The following is an 18673-nucleotide window of genomic DNA, read 5'->3' on the forward strand; positions in this document are numbered from 1 at the left end:
CTTATTTTAGCCCTGCTTTTTGTTATAACTGTCTCCATTTTTAGCATTAGAAATACTATACAGTTCAATGTCAGGGAATTACACTAATTCACGTACATTAATGACCCTGTGGTCATTATTTTACTAGCTAATTTAATATTAATTTGCTAGTTGCATTGTGGGTTATCAGTAGTCCTTTGCCATCTTAACAAATAGTGATTAAAGATGTGCAGTTGATTCCCAGAATGCATGTTCTTGCTCAAGATAGTTTACCTTCAATAATGTCATCTCTTTTCGTAACCAATTTGGAAATTGCTTTGTGTTATATTTTTTGTTACTTTTACTCTCTGGTGTGAGTTGTTTTGAAAACCAATTCCACTAATGTGGAATATGTGCAGAATACATCTAATAGCTGGCTAAAAATGCCAAAATAGTCTTCTTCACTCTTTGGGCATTTGTCGGGACCAGGTATGACAAGGAAAAGATTCTTAATATATATTAAGTTAATAATCTCCCTTTTCATGTTATTCTCTTTTCTCCTCTCTTTTGTTTTTATTTTTTATGTCCCCATGTATGCCACATGCAGTGTGTTTGGCGTAGTTATGCAGCTGATGAGAAGTCTGTTTCCATTGCAACCTGGAAGCCACACTTGAAGGCCTTGCACACCTGCAGCCCTACCAAGTAGGTATCAATGTGACAGCTGGTGCTGTCACCAAGCCTCTTCACATTCGCGAAACAAACTGCACACACACACACACACACACACACACACGTTGATTTTTGGCTTGTCTTATTCTCTGTTGCTCTTTGAGATATTCAGACCTGTTCAGTAGCAACTCAGGCACAAAACTAAATGGAATCAGTATTGTCCCTCACCATTCACAGGCAGAGTTTAAAGATTCAAGGAATATAAATTTGTACGGACATTTATTTCTACCATTTCATGCTTAGTTTCTAATAAATCATTTCATAAAGTCCACGGAAATTCTAAAAGTAACCACCATGATTCTTGAAAAACGATTCCATCACCTGACCCCAAGCAGGGAGCACTTTTTGAAAGCGGTGTATCTTTGCACAAAATCCCTCAAAGTCATGTCTCATCTGGGTCCTCTTATAGAGTGATCGTTGAGTTTTCACTTGCTGATCAAGCTAGTATCGGTAGCAAAAGAAGAGCTGAAGTCCTTTTTTTTTTTTTTTAAGAAGAGCTGAAGTCCTAATAGGATTACAGTGTACAGTGAAGCAATGGGACCAATCAGATTAAAATTTGAAATTAGCATTCAACGCCTGAAAGAAGGGCCATGCTAAGCACTCTTCCCTTTTATGTCTGTCCTGGGTACCACAGAGATCGCAGGCTAAATCCCACCTGTGGAGGAGGGGAATACTTCTATTGTAAAAATTGGGGGTGCGAAACTACGGGGGATACAGAATGGAGGCCCTCCTCCTCCTGGGATTATATCACTGTCAAGGCTAACTATACTCACCCGACATTTAGCAAATGGGAAACCCTTAATTATGGGCCCTGCCAAGGGTGGTGTCATCCCCTACGGATATCCTTCACGGAGCCCGGAAAAAGGGCTACTTACTGGGCCAATGGATATACGTGGGGACTCAGGTTATACAAAGAAAGAACAGATGATGGTTTTATATTCAGAATTAAACTAAAAATAGAATCCCCAGACCTATAATAACATCACTAGCACTCAGGGATGCACACCCGACTCCCAACCACAACTCACCCTTACAGAAGTTTCAGGACAGGGAACCTGCATAGGAACCCCCCCCCCCGGGGCTACCAGAGACTCTGCAACACTACCACCCCGATTTTGGGGACTGATTCTTACCTGGAGCCCCAGCCGGGAACTTGGTGGGCATGCAACAAAGGCCTCACCCCCTGTGTGTCGGCTAAGGTTCTAAATAGCTCAAACGACTTCTGTGTCATGGTGCAGATTATACCCAGGGTGTTCTATCACCCTGCTGAAACTCTAGAAAATCAGTATGATAAACATCCCACCCGTTTTCGGCGCGAACCTGTCTCCCTAACCTTAGCCGTTATGTTGGGACTAGGGGTCGCTACTGGGGTGGGTACTGGCGCAGCTGCTCTGATCCAGGGCTCACGACGTTATACAGAACTCCAAACAGCTGTAGAGGAGGATCCATTTATTATTGTTGTGGCTTTTGTTAAACTATTGAGAACATGATAATATTATGGACTCTGTGATATTATGGGATTCTAGAAATTGTGAGATACTTTCCCACAAAAAAAAATATTCAATGCACAAAAAAAAAATCAAAATTTTGCCTACAGTTTTAATGTATTTACAGACTCCCTGAAGCCAAGTTCAGAACCTCTGCTTTAGAAAACAAACCTGGTAGGGCAGCCCTGGTGGCTCAGCGGTTTGGCACCACCTGCAGCCCAGGGCCTGATCCTGGAGACCTCGGGATCGAGTCCCACGTCGGGCTCCCTGCATGGAGCCTGCTTCTCCCTCTGCCTGTGTCTCTGCCTCTCTCTCTCTCTCTCTCTCTCTCTCTCTCTGTGTCGCTCATGAATAAATAAATAAATCTTTAAAAAATATATCTTAAAAGAAAACAAACCTGCTTTAATCAAGTTTGTAGATCTGTGAAGAGAATAATTTGCAATGTCTTAGATATTTTTATACTTATAATTAACTGGCTTACTGAGTGTAGAGTGATGTAATAAGAAACAGACTGAAACTTCTTTTTATTTACATGACGTATTTCCTATAACATTTAGAATTTAAGTACTTCTGAAGAGATGATTCATTCATTCATTTGTGCATTCATTAAATAACTATTCATTGAGCACCTATTGTTTTGCAAGGCACTCTTCCAGGCACTAGAAGTATAGCAGTGAAAGAAAAAAAAACAAATAGATTAGAATCTCAGGCTTTAGGGAATATATATATTTAAGGGACATTGGGAAGAGAAAATTATTTAATTAGTTAATAAATTTTAAAATATGTAATAGATTAGATGGCAGTTGTGCCCAGGAGAATAGCAAAGTAGGGAAGGAATTTGGGAGACATTAAGGACTACAATTTTAAATAGATCGTCAGGGAAGAGATCATATTAATAGCAGCAGCAGCATCAATAATATCGCTATCATTAAAAAAACCATGAACTCATGCTCTTGTTCTCAGCAATTTTAGAGATAAAATGAGATACTTTGACTCCTCAACCTCATTCCAGGAAGTAGGATGGAAGAGAGGTGTGACAAGTGTACAGGGGAGGGGAGACAGGGGCAGAGTGAGGGGGCATGCAATACCGGCTCAGACCTGCCAGGGCTATACGGAGCAGTTTCTGTCTCTCTCCTTTCTGATCTGGCTGGTCTCACATACACTTTCAAAGTCTTAGCAGTTGCTGTTTCACAGTTTTGTTTTTTAGTAACAGAGGGATTTACAGAGGGAACGTATTTTTCTTGATGTTTTTCTCAGGGAAAATGAAGGCTATGCAAAGCGTATAACATAAGTAAATGTGCTCTTTTAGGGAGTGAGTCGGTATTTTATGAAGCTGTGGGAAATTATCAAGCTCCAAGGAGGCCATGTGATAGTGCAATAAGTCAGAATGTAAACATTATCTAATCCAATGTCTTCAACTTATTCATAAGAAAATCAAGACCTACAAGAATGCTAGGTGCTTGCCCAAGGACACACACAGCTCATTTGTAGAGACACTACACTGTGTTGCACAGACCTGGATTTGCTAAACTGAGTTATTAAAAATACCATCTAACACTAGTCCAGGAGAGTTGTGATCAATTTCCTATATGCCTAGATGAGTACTAGGTGTTACCACTGTATGTTGGCAAATTGAACTAAAATAAAATCTTTTTTAAAATTTTCCTATATGCCTAATTTACTCCAAGAGCATTCATACTGTATAGAATATGAAAACAAAATCTTCCTCAACAAGTGATTGAAGCACAAGGCCACAGTAACATTAATAAATCCAGATTTAGGAACCCAAAAGTCTGTCTAAAGCACAGAGATTACAGCTACAGTGTAACCAGCACCATTCTAAGAGTCCTTGCTCATGTCAGTAAGATCAGAACCACTTTCTTAACCATGGATAACTTCAGCTAATGTAGAGTCTACGGTTTTGGGTCACATGTGGGTACCATTAGTCGTACTAAATATATGTGCCAACTCAGGTCTATGCCACAAAGAATATACATTTTAAAAGTTGGGTGCATTTATTATAAGGAATACTGCTTCTATGGATCTTACTTGAAGAGAATTACCTAAGGTGCTTTATTCCCCGACCTCCATTTTGGCCATTATCAAGTGCTATAAATGTATTCACCAGTTTATCATCATTTCTTTTCTGCCTGCACGCACCTGAAGGAAAGAACAAGGGGAAACATCAAGCAGGTTTGTGATTTCTCTTCTGCTACATGTTTGTTTATAAACCTGATGCCTAACCGATGTTTTAAATGTGTCTCATGTGAGTAAAATTGATCAACAAATACAAGATGATTAAAAGTTACCTTTCACAAGATTGCCTGCAAAGATTGCTGTTTCATTGATTTCCACCACTCCCTCTACCACCCCCACCACCCCCACCACCCCCGCCTTGGAAGCATCAGTGTCTCCCTAACTCACTGCTTTTTATGATCAGGAGGGCATGGAACATTCTTAGGGAAAAATAATTATTATGGCCTTTGGTTATTCCTTGCTACTGTTTTCGCAGACAAAGTCCTACCCGAGTATTTAAATTCCAGGAAGCAGTCTAAGATATATTCCCCTTCATCAGGGTCCTTTTAGAGTAAGAAAATGGGTTTTTTGGGCAAAAGGAACAGTGTGTACAGAAGGTAAGAACAGTCTCTCTGTGACATCTCCAGCTCGTTAAACACTGGTGTACTTGGGTAACATGATTCAGAAGAGCCTCCCCTCCACCACCACCCCATCCTTTAGGAAGAATATAATCCTCCCAGAAACTTCACCAAATAATTTATGACCATTCTTTCATGCCTTTCAAGGAAATGCTTTATCAGATAAAAGAGCAGAGAGTTAGACCTAGGAGGAATGGGAGGTGAAAGAGAACATTTTATTCTGTGTTAGTGAGTGCCAGAAAGAGTGGATTTGGGAGCAAAGCCCCGAAGGACAGAGCCAGGTGGATCTCAGCACTGATGGTGTGAGGAGTAGCAAAGGCAGAACCACCATTCCAGGTGCCAGGAAGAGAAGAAAAAACAATTTTTCCCTATCATTGCTACTTGTTTCAGTAATGAGACACAGGCATTCCACCTGCACAGAGTTGGCCCCTGTGGAAGATCCAAAGGGAGTCCAGGGATTGTTCCTTTAGTTTTGTATTGCCGTGTTAATGACATTAATTTATAATTTACAGTACTGAAACTATTTTAGAGAAAGTTCACTTGGGATAATGAGGTTCTGGGTCGTCCTTTTCTACATTATATTAACGCTTAAAAAGATTCATAAGTCAGAACATAAATGCATCCGTGATGAGAGATAGATGTAGTAGAATGCTCAACACTCCTTCAAGGTAGGTCAGCCTACACAGGGATGCCATTAAAGACCCTTCTCTTACCTGGTAGACAAAGAGCTAGAGCAAAAGTCATTAGATATTCCTGGGTGACATTTCCAGAAAGTTTTAGTAGCCTGAAGATTTGGTCTTATTTACTTTAGAGATTTTTCTGCCCAAAGAGAAGTTCTAGTCATTGGACTCAGAACATTCTTTGCATAGATTCTAGAAGAGGCAGTCTCCCCAGTTCTCACCATTTAGTCCTCTTTTGTCTATATTCCATGCAAACAAACCCTGCCGTCCTTCTGATGTGGCAATTTTACTTGCAAAGAGTTACAGAAAATAAATTCTAGCCATTATAAACCATTTAGTCTATTTAGTGTTATATGAAGAGCTATCCTTGCTTCAGGAGCTATCCATATATAAATTATGTCAAAGTGTAATTTGTCTCCAAATCTTAAAGGCAGAGACTATCTTTGGTACAAACTCCATAACTACCTGAGAGCAAGGTCACCTGTCTTGGTTCCATCCTCCAAAACAGAATTATTGACACCTAAAGGGGAAGTTTGTGAATCAGGTGAAGGTGTCTGCAAAAATGCGACCCTGTACAGCAGTCCTGAGTGAGGGGGTCACCTTGGGCTAACACGATATTGCACTTTTTCCAAATATTACCAAGGCAGAAAGCAAAGACAAAATTAGAGTGTAACTATTAAGCTTCTGTTCCTCACTCCAGAAATGAACCTTCTAATCAGCTCTTACGACTCAAAAGGACTGCCAACCAAATTTTTTAAATTTCATGATGCTCACATATATGTAAAACTTCAAATTTTATTCTACATGCTTGTGACTAAGGTTGTCAAAAATAACTCACCTGTAGTCTTGAACATATATAGAAACACTGAGCTGTGTTACACAGAGATTTCTTGCTTCTCTATGGTCATTGAACATTTGGCAAAACCACCTTGAAATATGTCCTGTATTACCATTACCATGCCTGCCTTACTTGATGTTTCATACCTGATACACTTAGGTCTTCTATCCTCCAATTATGTATCATATAACCCTGTGCAAAGCAATGACATAAGATGTGCTCAATAAATAATTCTTGGATAGAGTAATAAGATGTCCCTGACCTCAAGTAGTTCATGTATAAAGAGAAAACACCAACAAGAATGGAAAGAGGAAATACATAGAAAGAAAGAAAGAAAATGAAAAAGTAAAAACATTTCAATAATCTGAAGGAAACAAGCTGAAGCTCCCATTTTAACAAGACTTCAGTTTTCACCTTGTGTTCCATAGGCAATGGAATTTATAAACTGCATAATGAATGCAAAAGACTATTGTATTAACAATAGCAACAGTACCATCTTAAGAAAAACAAATTTGCCCTCACTCAAGCAAAATATGCACAAAGGAAAATGCATTTGTAATGCAGCCCGTCTCTTGGAAGAGAGGAAATTTAGGTCTAGACTATTGTTGATTAATCCTAGACCCAATTTTAAATGGACTGATTAACACCGCCCAAGTGCAAAGTGCTTTACTGTGTTTGGGGCATTGGGTTATTGATGGTGATTCAGATAAGCAGAAGAGATAAACCTCAGCCAACCCTGTTATCTTCCAGATATCTCAGAGCCAGGAGTCTCTTAAATCTTTCTTCATGGCTTTTCATTGTGTTAAGAATTGGGAGAAATTCAAGCATAGACAGGTTTAGTACAGTAGCCAATAACCCTCTCCTGGTGCCAGGCATTTGTTTCCTCTGAATGACCAGGCCATATACAGAGAGGCTTTTCTCTCTGCAGAATGTAGTGAAGCATCACACATATTCATATACTCCTGTAGCTAACTAGGTTCCCTGCTTTGGAATATTCCTGTTAGAGACATTTTTTACTTTTCTACACTGAGGTTAGGGTATGTTGAAACAAATTTGGACTAGGGAAAGTCATCCAGTACTGTGATGCTTTTGCATTGTTTGCAACAGGTCCAAAATTTTTCTTTAAAAATACAAACCATCAGTCCCAAGAAGACCTCAACCAAACAACAGTTAAACTAATGTCTCTTTGAGAGATTAAAATAATGTCTCTGGTACAGGATCAGGTACAAATTACTATTAGTCTCAATTGAGCCTGCTCTATTCTTCCCCTTCTTAGACCATAAATGCAACTTCTTTAGCATCATTTAATGATTCATTTGTTTTCCTCTGTCTTCCCATTAAAACAGTTCTAATCTCATATGTAGTGAATATGTTTGTTGCTTTTATTGTCGTTAATCATCCCATTAAGTTATTTTTCCAACTCATTTTTTAAACTGGTTAGTTTTTCTCTGTTTGGGTACAAATTGTCACTTTCAGAAGACAGAATTTACCTACAAACCCATCTAACCAAATTAAGCCAGTATTCTTACCTTGAGATTTTATGCCCTCCTTCCTTCTTCCTTGACAAGGAGGTCAGTTAGCCATCTTGAACACACTGCCACAAAAAGACTTACTTCTTCCTACCTATTAAGTTTTGATTGCTACAATAATAGGTCATGCTAATGGAAGTTGAGGGATTATCTGTAAATCTCGCTACCTCTGCTTATCCTATCTCCATAATCAGTTGTTGGCTGTGTGTGTTTCATAGTTAAGCTGATCAGTCTATAGGCTTTAAATAGAACCCTGTCAAACTTCTTATTAGACTGTCTATAGTTGCTCTAACAGGTTCTTGTGAGACTGTTACAAAGATGCATGTCTTAAAAGTTAAAGCATAAATGATACTTTTATTACCTTATCATCTTGTGCTGTGATCCACTGAGTGCTTCATTCAAACTGCTCCTACGTTTTTTAGGTTCTGAGATGTGTGGTTCTTAGGAAAGAACTCTAGAATGCTGACAGAAAAGACTGTGTGTTCTTATATTTCTTAGGCGTTTATTTTCCATTATTTACATTTTATTTCTTCTGTGTGCAATGAATGATCTGCATGTGTTGTTAAACTGAGTAAGACTAGACTTTTTTTTTTTTTTCAGCATAATCAACTTGTGTCCTTATGGGCAAAATGTTAGATTGTTTCAAAAACAATCTTTTGAAAATGGTCTCTCCTTCTGTTCACACTTATTGCTTGAGGGAAAGGATTTAGTCTTTTAAAACACATCAAAAGATTTCCAATAAGAAATTCTTTCTTTAACAAGCTAGTTACCTAAAATCTTTTCTTCTGACCTTTCTGAGCATGTATTCTGACAATTACTGATATTAACTATAACTGCAGGTATTTTATACAAATCAAGAACGTTTTTAATATTTAAAAGCAATTACTGTTACCAACTTCATTGATTCCTATAAATATTTATTCTTAAAGTTCTGAAATATTTTGTTCCTCACTTATACTGTATTGCATTGCTATTTATTACAAGGGTTGCTATATTTTAAAATATTTATGCTCTTTCATATGAATCACATGCTAACACACAGACTACTATCATTTGTAATGCCTATTTCACATTCCGTTATTTCAACCTCACCATTAAGAGCACTGATTATATTCCAAGCAGCACAATTAAACAACATAGTACTTACTGCTTAAGTAATCTGTATACTTATATCTGAAAAACATTAAGGCAAAATGACTTCGTTGTTCTAAAAAGAAAAAGAAATCCCAAAGCACTTTCGTGGTGGTGAAATGCTTAGTAATGTGCTGCTCTATTTCCCTCACTCCTAGTAAGTTCTGTAGTAATAAGCAGAAGCTCTTCAGAATGTACACTTCACGGAAGCAGAGGTACCCAGCATCCTGGCTATTGACATGAAATTTGAGAATGCCAACTAACCTCAGGTGCATGACCAGGTTACACTGCCATCCTACCTGAGCCCTGCTCAGAGACTCACTCTTCCTAAGGACTTCTTGAATGAGGTTTTCAACCCGCTTGTAATTCCCCCCCTCCCCCCCCCCCCCCCCCCCGTGCCTGTTGCCTGCTTTGATACTCCACCCCAGGGATAACTAGGCAGGGTCCCACACAGCACTGGCAGTCAGCCCCTTGGCGCCTCCTTGTGGTGGGACAACTGCTAAACTGCTGCACGCACTGGATTGTTATGGCTCGGTCCCCATATTGTGCCTGAGGCGAGAATTTGTAGAATGCTTATCCTGTGAAGGGCTAAAACCCTAATTAAGTATAACAAGAACCACAGCATTCCAAGTCCAAGAGGATTACTGTGGGGTTACGATAATGCCACACAGTTCCCTGGCAGGGAACATTTAGCAGTAGCCTGCATGCTGAGCCATTTGAGTAACTTGTCTGGCTCCTAGAGAGGGAAGGATTCCCTTGCACAATCCCCCATAGTTGTGCAAATGCCCTCTAGTAGAGTCCTCAGCTGGGGAGGTGGGACTGCATACTCAAAGATGCCGCAGTCAATGAACACAGTGCCCTTTTGATTACTTTTTTCCAGAGAGAGATCTTCTTGTTGGCCTCCTGGGAATAATCTTTGACAATCTTCCGAAAAACATTGTTACAAAATCTTCCTCAAAAATCATGTTTATAGGGGCATCTGGCTGGCAGAGCACGTGACCTCTCTATCTCAGGGTCATGAGTTCAAGCCCCAAATTGGGCATGGAGCATATTATTTTTTAAAATCATGTTTATAGATGTGATTTTTAAAAGTAGGAAAATAATGAAAACTTGAATGGACCAGAAAAGAGTCTCTATTTTTAATCAATGTGCATTTTCAATAACAGCCATCTAATCAGTTTAATAGTTGTCTAACCAAGATGCTCTGTTGATTTCCAAAGGGGAAAAGAAGTAGAAAAACTAATAAAAGTGAACTTTTTGTAAGAACAGGTCTTTGCTTTGGAGAACAAAATTTTGCCTGGTTAAAAAGTTCTGGGTTAAGATCTTATTCTTAACTTTCATACAATTCTGTCAAAAGAGAAAGTGAAAGTATTACACCTTTTTCCCCCCAATTTCATATGTAATATATTGGATTCACTTTAAAATGATTTTGGTAATTCTTTTAATATTAGATATTGGCAAATATTTACGCAGTTAAGAAGGACCAAAAGGGAAATGGTACCTAGAACTCATTTGTATCAATTTTAAATGCTTTAAATAGTACTAAGATTCAGAGAATAATATTATTTCCACTTCCATTAATTATTAAAGATAATATCAAAATGTTTCATAGAGGCAACTTTTTGAAATATTTTCATAGGAGTAATTGTTTTTAAATATTTTGTTATTGTAAATAAGCCATGAAGGTTTTAACACTGATACTTATTTCAGATTTGTTTACTTTTTCGGTTATTGAAATTTTTAAAAGGGAAAAACAATTTAAATTTCATATTAAATGGTCTTATGATGATGTTTCATCAGTTTTCTCTTCATTTAGTTGGTATAAGAAAGAGATATATCTTTAAAGCTTGAGAAAATAATTTGATATGAACTAAACTCAATCTTCTGTAGTAATTAACATCAATGAGTTCCAGAAAAGGTAATCAATGAGATCAAGTATAGTGAGAACACTTGTAGTGCTAGCTATGTAAACTTAAGCCATTAATCTAAATGAAGGTACAGAGTTGAGCATATGTTCCTGAACCCGATCATCATAAATTTAAACGATGGAATTGATGTGCTGAAACTGAAGGGAGGTGTGAAATTTTTACTATTTAAATAAAACAAAGCTTGAGAAGAGTAGACAATTTGGGCCCTATCCCTTTGAGGATTTGTTTTAATAATTTGAAGGTTTGGAATGACATGAAGAACCTAGCTTCAGCATAAAAAGATACAGTTTTCTATGTTATCGTTGCTGTTGTTTGATGTGATCTACCATTTAATCATGCATTTGTCAAGTATGGAGAAAACCTTTGACTGACGGGATTGTTTTAAAGAACTCTTGAACCCACCTGACCCCATTACAAAACTGCCCAGCCTGTTCTTTGCATGTGCCTTCAGCTAGTCATGCTGGACTTAGCTATGTCTGCATTTCAGAGGAGAGCTGTCAGTTGCATGGTCAACTTGTTTATTGTTACCAGGACTTTTTGATCACCATAGCTCATTATTTGATTTGTTTTCATGTAAACACATAAAATGTGGTGTCTTTTTAGAATATCTTTTGTTAAGTAACTAGGCATGGAAAAATAAATGTTACTGTTTCTTGTTAGCTACAAAACACATAACCACTAAACACATTTGCTGTTGGCATGCTGCAGCTGGGGACAGTGGACATTGCGGTAAGTGGAAAGAACAGGGGCTCCACTTGGTCTCAGATAATCCGTGTCCATGAGAACACTGCTTCCATCAAGCCCCACACAGGCTACAGCATGACTGCAGGTCTCAGTATCTCAGAGGAGCTGCTCCAAGTTACTGCCCTCAGACCCTTCACCCTTTATTTCTTCAGACCTTGACCTTGAAGAGTCCTGGGCCTCTCATTAGCTACCAGTGTCATTTTCTGATGAAACAAGAACACAAACAAAATGAAGACACAACAGTTCTTGCAGTTCACTTGATTCCCACAAAAATCCCTTAGCGATGTAGCTATTTTCATCTGTGTATTAGAGATGAGGACTCCAAACCCCAACTTTCTTTGATTCCAACCTGCCCTTCCCACCACATCACACCACATCTTTTGATTAGGAAAGCATAGAGATGCACTTTAGGTTTTGTTGTTGTTGTTAATGTTTCCTTTATCAACCCACAGCATTTCAGTCCTCACTGGCATCTGAGAACTGAATGTCTGAACAAATATAATTTACCAGTAGCTGCCACAGCAAATCAATAACCTGTTTAATAGCAGGAAATTGTGTTAGTGAACATAACATCTCATTTCGTTAATCAGTCATCACATTCATTATATGTTGGAGCTGTTCTACATTATGTGGTTCTTGTCTCACAAGAATGAATGCAAGCATAAAAGAAATGGTGTTAAATGTTGTATGTTTAATATTATGTATGCACTACTACCAACTGCTATGAGATTGCATGAATTTATGGATATCATAATCTTGCCTGGAATATGAACTGCATGCAGAATGGAGATATATGTGTATATGTAACTGTCATTCCTGTAGAAATGCTTAGAAAAGTACAAAGAGATATGCTCCCAAAGAAAAAATTACTTTTTTTAAGTCTCAAAAGTTTTAAATTGAGGTTAAAACTAAAGTCTATTTATAAAGTAAACACCGAACCAGTTCTTGCTTATTTGCAGTGTAATTGTGTACAAACTACCATACCTGTTGTTGATCCTTTCTGTGCTGAATCCAGGGAGGGTGTGCCTACCTGTACAGTGAGACTGAGTTCAAATGAATGCAAACAGAGAGATTAAATAAAGCTCGTATTTTCAATAAGTGAAGAATATATTGCTATGCTCCTACTTGCTGAAAACATTTTGTCTTTTGAAATATAATAAACAGTTTCATCAAAGTATTTGCCCAAGTGGAGTGGAAGAAATTGCTTGAAATGGAATAATCATGCCTCTGTTGTCCACAGTCAGAAGCTAAGTTTTAAGGAACGGGTACGCATGGCTAGCCCGAGGGGCCAGAGTATTAAGAGCAGACAAGCTTCAGTAGGTGACAGGAGGTCCCCAAGCACCGACATCACAGCCGAGGGCAGCCCCACCAAAGTGCAGAAGAGCTGGAGCTTCAATGACCGAACCCGCTTCCGGCCCTCGCTGCGCCTCAAAAGTTCTCAACCCAAACCAGTGATAGACGGTAAGCCCTGTTTTTCCATAACTATGTTTAATTGGATAGGCTATCGTGAACAAGATTATGAAGTAATTAATTCTCCATGGTACCACTTGAAGATAGAAGAAAACAACCCCAAGGAAAGAATTGTTTGTTTGTTTTATTGAAAATTTATTCATTGCCTTGGGCAAATGTACAGAACATAAGTTTGCTTTTGGGAGCAACTTTGGCAGCTAAATCTACATTTCAAAAAAATCAAACAAAATGTTGTTACTTCTTCAGGCTTATCTACAACACAGTATTATTTCTCAGATAAAGTCCGTATCAAGATCAACGTGACTGTCCTTCTTATGTGTAGGTTATGTCTGACCAGCAAAGGTCCATGGCCCAAAGATGACCAGGTGCTCTGTGAATGTCTTGAGACACTAAGAAGGGTAACAATACCTTTCTGGACAACAATGAAGGTGCTATTCCCTTTTCTACTTTGCTCTATTCACCAGTAAATCTGAGACCACTACTTATCTTCCTTAGAGGGCTTCCTGTTGAAAGTTCTTATCTAATGATAAGTAGAATTCAAGTTCTTCTCCCAAGAGAAGCTAACCTATTTATCATACAATGTGTCGGAAGTTTACTTGCCAACACATTTTATTGAGTGCCATGTAATTTTCATGTTTATAAAACAGTTCTTTTTCATTTAAGATTAGCTTGGTTTTCCTTTTAAGTATGCCCCCCTGGGATCTTTTATACTGGGCAAAGAACCAAAGTCAAATAGCATCTTCCATTAATGCATAAAAACTGCAAAGGGGATCAGTCCTTCTGTTCTCATTCCCTAGTATAACCTGTATTTTCCCAGGCTCTGAAAGCCTGAGGGATAAAATTAACAACCAGGGGTCATAATCTCAGTGATCTCAGGCTCCCTGCAGTGAAATCCCTGGAACCTCAGCCCACGGGTTCCTTCCAGCTCATTCAGAGATCCCCAGGGATATTACTCCCACTCTCGAGCTACATGAGCCCCCTCTTTACACCTCTTCATTCTCCACAACTTCATGGGTGCCTTGCTCTCCAAGTAGTTGCCTAGCTGCTGACCCAATGCGGCCCCTCCTGGTGGAGCTTGCAGCTCCAATCTTGGCTGCAGGACATGCTGATCCTGCCAGGCTTCCCTCCACCTGTCACTCTGCTAAGGTAGGAAATGCCCTCTCCACCAGCACTGGACACTCCCCCACAAGCCTCTTAGTGTCCTGAGCCACTGGAGGCACAGATTTCCAGTGTCCTTTGGTTTCCACACTCTCCTCCCTAGGAATTTGGCTGAAAGCCCATGAACAGCTGAGTCAAGAGTTACCCGTTACAGGGCTTTATGTTGCACTCAAAATAGACTTTCTGAATATAAATGGATGCATCATTTATGGAAGGCAATTTGGCAACATATATCAAAAGCCTGTTCATATGTCTAAGCTTGGATACATCCTTCCCACCAATTCCATTTCTAGGATATAATCGGTATAATGAAATAATATCAAACATTAGAAATGATGCTATAAATCAAAAGTTATTGACATGGAAAGATGATCATAAAAAAAGATTATTCCCTTTTGCTGTGTGTGTGTGTGTGTGTGTGTGTGTGTGTAAATTCATGTACTTACAGGAAAAAGTCTGGAAAGATTTACAATAATGTATGAACAATTACCTCAAGTAATAAGATCATAGTTATATTTTCTTTCTTCATCTTGTTCACTGTATTTCCTACTATTTCTAGAATGAACATGTAAAGCTTTTGCAAAAGAAAACAAATGATGATTTTCTATTAAAAAAATGGGTTGCCTTTTCACAATACCTTCTCTCCTTTCCTGACTCTAGGGGCCTTGGTCTAACACCTCTCTCCTTAGGCTGATTCCCCCCTACACACCCTTCTGCCAAGAGGTGGAAGGAGCACCTTGTCTTAGTTCCGGGGACCAGTTCTTGTTGAGTGTAGATGTGGATTGTCTGACAAAGTTTAACGTACTGCAAATAGAGCTGTATTCAGCTCTAGGGTTGCCATAACAAAGTAGCACAGCTGGGGTAGCTTAAACAACAGAAATCTATTTTCTCGTGGTTCTGGAGGCTGGAAGTCTGAGAATCTCCTTGGCTTCTAGATGGCCACCTTCTCCCTGTGTCTTCACTTCATCTTCCCTCAATTCACATTTGTGCCCAGCTTTCTTCTTCTTGTAAAGACACCAGTGATATTGCATGACAGCATACCCTAATGAGCTCATTTTAACTCAATTGTATCTTTAAAGACCCTATCTCCAAATAGAGTCACATTCTGAGGTACTAGGAGTGAGGGCTTCAACATCTGAATTTTGGAGGGACACAATTCAGCCCATAGCAGAACTCCTGCTCACCCGAATCATAGCATCCCTGGACAAGTTGGGGTGAGCCCATATCGCCAAACCCAACCTTGGATTCATACTGTGCTAGAAATGCATACATGACCCACAGTGGTCCATACTCTTCCAAATGGGGGCTTCAAAAAATATTTGACTTTGTGCTATGAGGTCCTTATGGTTGGCTGAGCACATCTAAGTAAAAAAAAAGGATCTGGATTCTGAATATGGAAAATGAATTCTACTTGTATGTTTGGCCAGAGGGAAAGCATTTTTCAAAGACTCCTAGCGTCAGCGCTATCCATCACAGTATTTCAGTTACTGCAAAGATGTCTCAGAGCTCAGACAGATACAAACAGAAGTCCTATTCTTTAACAAATAACAAATTGGAAAGGTCTCCTGCCATCCATTCTCTACATCATTTCATACAGGTATAGTTCTGTTTGGTTAAAAAGGAATTGCTTTTCCCAGTTGATGCCCATCTCAATTGGTTCTGAGTTCCCCAGATGACAGAGAGCCTGATTGCTGTTCTGTGGAAGTAGCTTTGTTGGCTGCCCACCTGCAGAAGATCATGACTCCTAACTCCTCATTTTATCTAATAGTTCAGAATCTTTCCCTCTGATTTAACTCAACCTTGGGACTTGGGGAAATGGAAGATTCATATATAAAGAATAAGAATCTTTCTATAAAAGAAAAAAACAACTGAAGTAGCTATCAAATAAATGTAGACTTCAATTATACATTTTTATTTATACTGCCTCTTTGGTTTTAAGTATATCTAAAAACCACTTGCTACCCATAGAAAATAATATATAATACCACAGCCAACTTCCAATTATTCCAGATCTATTTCCTCATTCACTTCTGGGGTTCTTTTCTTCTACTTCTCTCTTTCCTATACATATTTTAGGCATTTCGTTGTTCATAAACAGCTCAGAAAGAGTGGATGAATAATAGAAAGAATAATGAGAAGTCCAATTGGCCTTTAAGTTAATAACTAAGTTACATTTGAAAAATAATGGACTTGTAACTAAACGATACTATCATAAAAAAAAACAAAGGAAGTTTAGGGTTAATTCATAAGTTTTAATAATTCCTGCCAAATGTGATGCCCTTTACTACATATGGTATTGTTTTTATAATTTAATGACTCTTATAAAAGTTATTAAATATTGCATGTTGGGCTTTTTTGCTTTAGTTTTTTATGAAATTTACATAATTACACTTAATAAGGGTATAATTGTCTTCCAATATTGCACACTCATGTATACCAGAGAAGTGGAAAGTAATAGGCAGATGATGAAGCCAGAAATTAACAAATGGCAACAGGAAGAAAGTAAACTATAATGGACTGGTGTGGTATAGCCATAGCAAATTTCTTTTTTTTTTCAAGATTTTATTTATTTATTCATGAGAAACAGAGGCAGAGACATAGACAGAGGGCGAAGCAGGATCCCACAAGAAGCCCGATGCAGAACTCAATCCCAGGACCCTGAGATAATGTCCTGAACCAAAGGCAGACACTCAACCGCTGAGCCACCCAGGCGTCCCCATAGCAAATTTGTTTTGACCAATATGATATAGTATTTATAGTTTATAAATCCAATAATAAGAAATAGAAATTTTCCATTGGCCAACCAATAGTATTTGAGCCTCTTTGTATAATTTTTAAAAGTAAGTCGGATATGACATTTTTAGATTCCACATATAACTACAATCATGCAGTTCTTTTCTTTCTGTGTCTGGCTTATTTCACTTAGGGTAATGTCCTCCAGGTTCATTCATTTTGTTGCAAATGGCAGGATGTCGTTCTTTTTTAAGGATGAATAATATTCCATTATATAATTATACCACAATTTCATTTCACTCCATATATATATGTCAAGTCATCGTATTGTACACTTTAAATATATGCAATTTTTATTTATTTTATTATTTCGTTTAGATTTTATTTATTTATTTGGGAGAGAGAGCATGAACACAAGCAGGAGGAGGGGCAGAGGGAATAGGGGCAGAGGGAATAGGGAGAGAGCATGAACACAAGCAGGAGGAGGGGCAGAGGGAATAGGCAGGGCCCGATTCCAAGACCTGGAATCCCAGGATCTTGGGATCATGACTGAGCCAAAGGAAGATGCCTGACTAACTGAGCCACCCAGGCACCCTGCAATTTTTATTTTTAAAGTAAATTTTTTTAAAATTAGGTAAGTTAGAAATAATATTTTTATCTCAGCATATAAGATAACACTAAAAGTAACATTTATTGGATCCTTCTCTGTGGCAGGCAATGTTCTCAATGCTTTAGTTCTCTTATTTCATTACATTTTTCCAGTACCCCTATGAAGTAAGTTCATTATTATTCCCATTTTATGGATGAGGAAACTGAGACTTAATGCTGAATAACTTGCCCAAAACTAACAGATATAAGTCAGGGCACCACAGTACACACCCAGGCAGCCTAATTTCACAGCCTATCTTTAGACGCACTCACAGAAGTGCCCCCAAATATCATATCAATCCCCCTTTAGGCCTCTTTCATTTCTTCATTTCTTATTTTTCCCTGCCCCCCTACCCCCCACGCACTTTCACTCTTCCATCTTCAGTTGGTTAGATCCCATTCTTGTAGAAAACATTTGCCTTTGTCACTGTCCCATCCTGCCTTTCTCCTAATCCCCACTGCCAAACCTCTGAACTATAACATCTTCAAAGACTGCCAGAGGTGGAAGATTAGGCAAATTGAGGAAATGGCCTTTAGATGACCCTCTCTGTTTTGATCATGTATCTGGGAAGAGCCTCCGGATAATAACCATGCTGATGTGTGTCTGTTTACCCAGGGAGGGAGGCAAATGGTGAGGTCATCTGAGGCCGGTTTCAAGATGCAAAATTGAATGTCAGGAGATGGACAGCTATCAACAACAGAAAAGCAAATAGAGAGAATAGAAAGTGGCCGACTGCAAGGAATACCAAGCAGCCAACATCCACAAGAATGAAACTAATGTAGAGACAGGAGAAAGTCCAGATTTCTGGTGACGAGTCTGCAGTCAAGGAGAGCTGTACTTGCTAGGACCTGCTGTACTTGGGAATGCCTTTCAGAATGGGACTGGGAGAATACAATAATCTTGACAGAGAGGTGCCCCCACGTGCTTTGTATAAGCTGCATGTTTTAACATGTTTGACATTGCTTCTGCTTCAGGGGAACATATT

At 38.7% G+C, this 18673-nt stretch overlaps 1 protein-coding gene across 2 annotated transcripts in view; it reads left to right on the plus strand.

The window, feature by feature from the left end:
- KCNQ5 (potassium voltage-gated channel subfamily Q member 5) overlaps window positions 1-18673 on the plus strand; it is a 504327-nt gene that overhangs the window by 430415 nt on the left and 55239 nt on the right. The window contains exons 8-10 of one of the 2 annotated variants that reach the window (XM_055330921.1): window positions 566-660; window positions 4341-4367; window positions 12919-13139. In XM_055330921.1, coding sequence (XP_055186896.1) covers window positions 566-660; window positions 4341-4367; window positions 12919-13139 — 343 coding nt within the window. The remainder of the gene's footprint in view (window positions 1-565; window positions 661-4340; window positions 4368-12918; window positions 13140-18673) is intronic. The other variant, XM_055330922.1, reaches the window with a different exon arrangement.

This window comes from Nyctereutes procyonoides, unplaced genomic scaffold, assembly GCF_905146905.1.
Source record: "Nyctereutes procyonoides isolate TBG_1078 unplaced genomic scaffold, NYPRO_anot_genome, whole genome shotgun sequence".
NCBI classification, from domain to species: domain Eukaryota; kingdom Metazoa; phylum Chordata; class Mammalia; order Carnivora; family Canidae; genus Nyctereutes; species Nyctereutes procyonoides.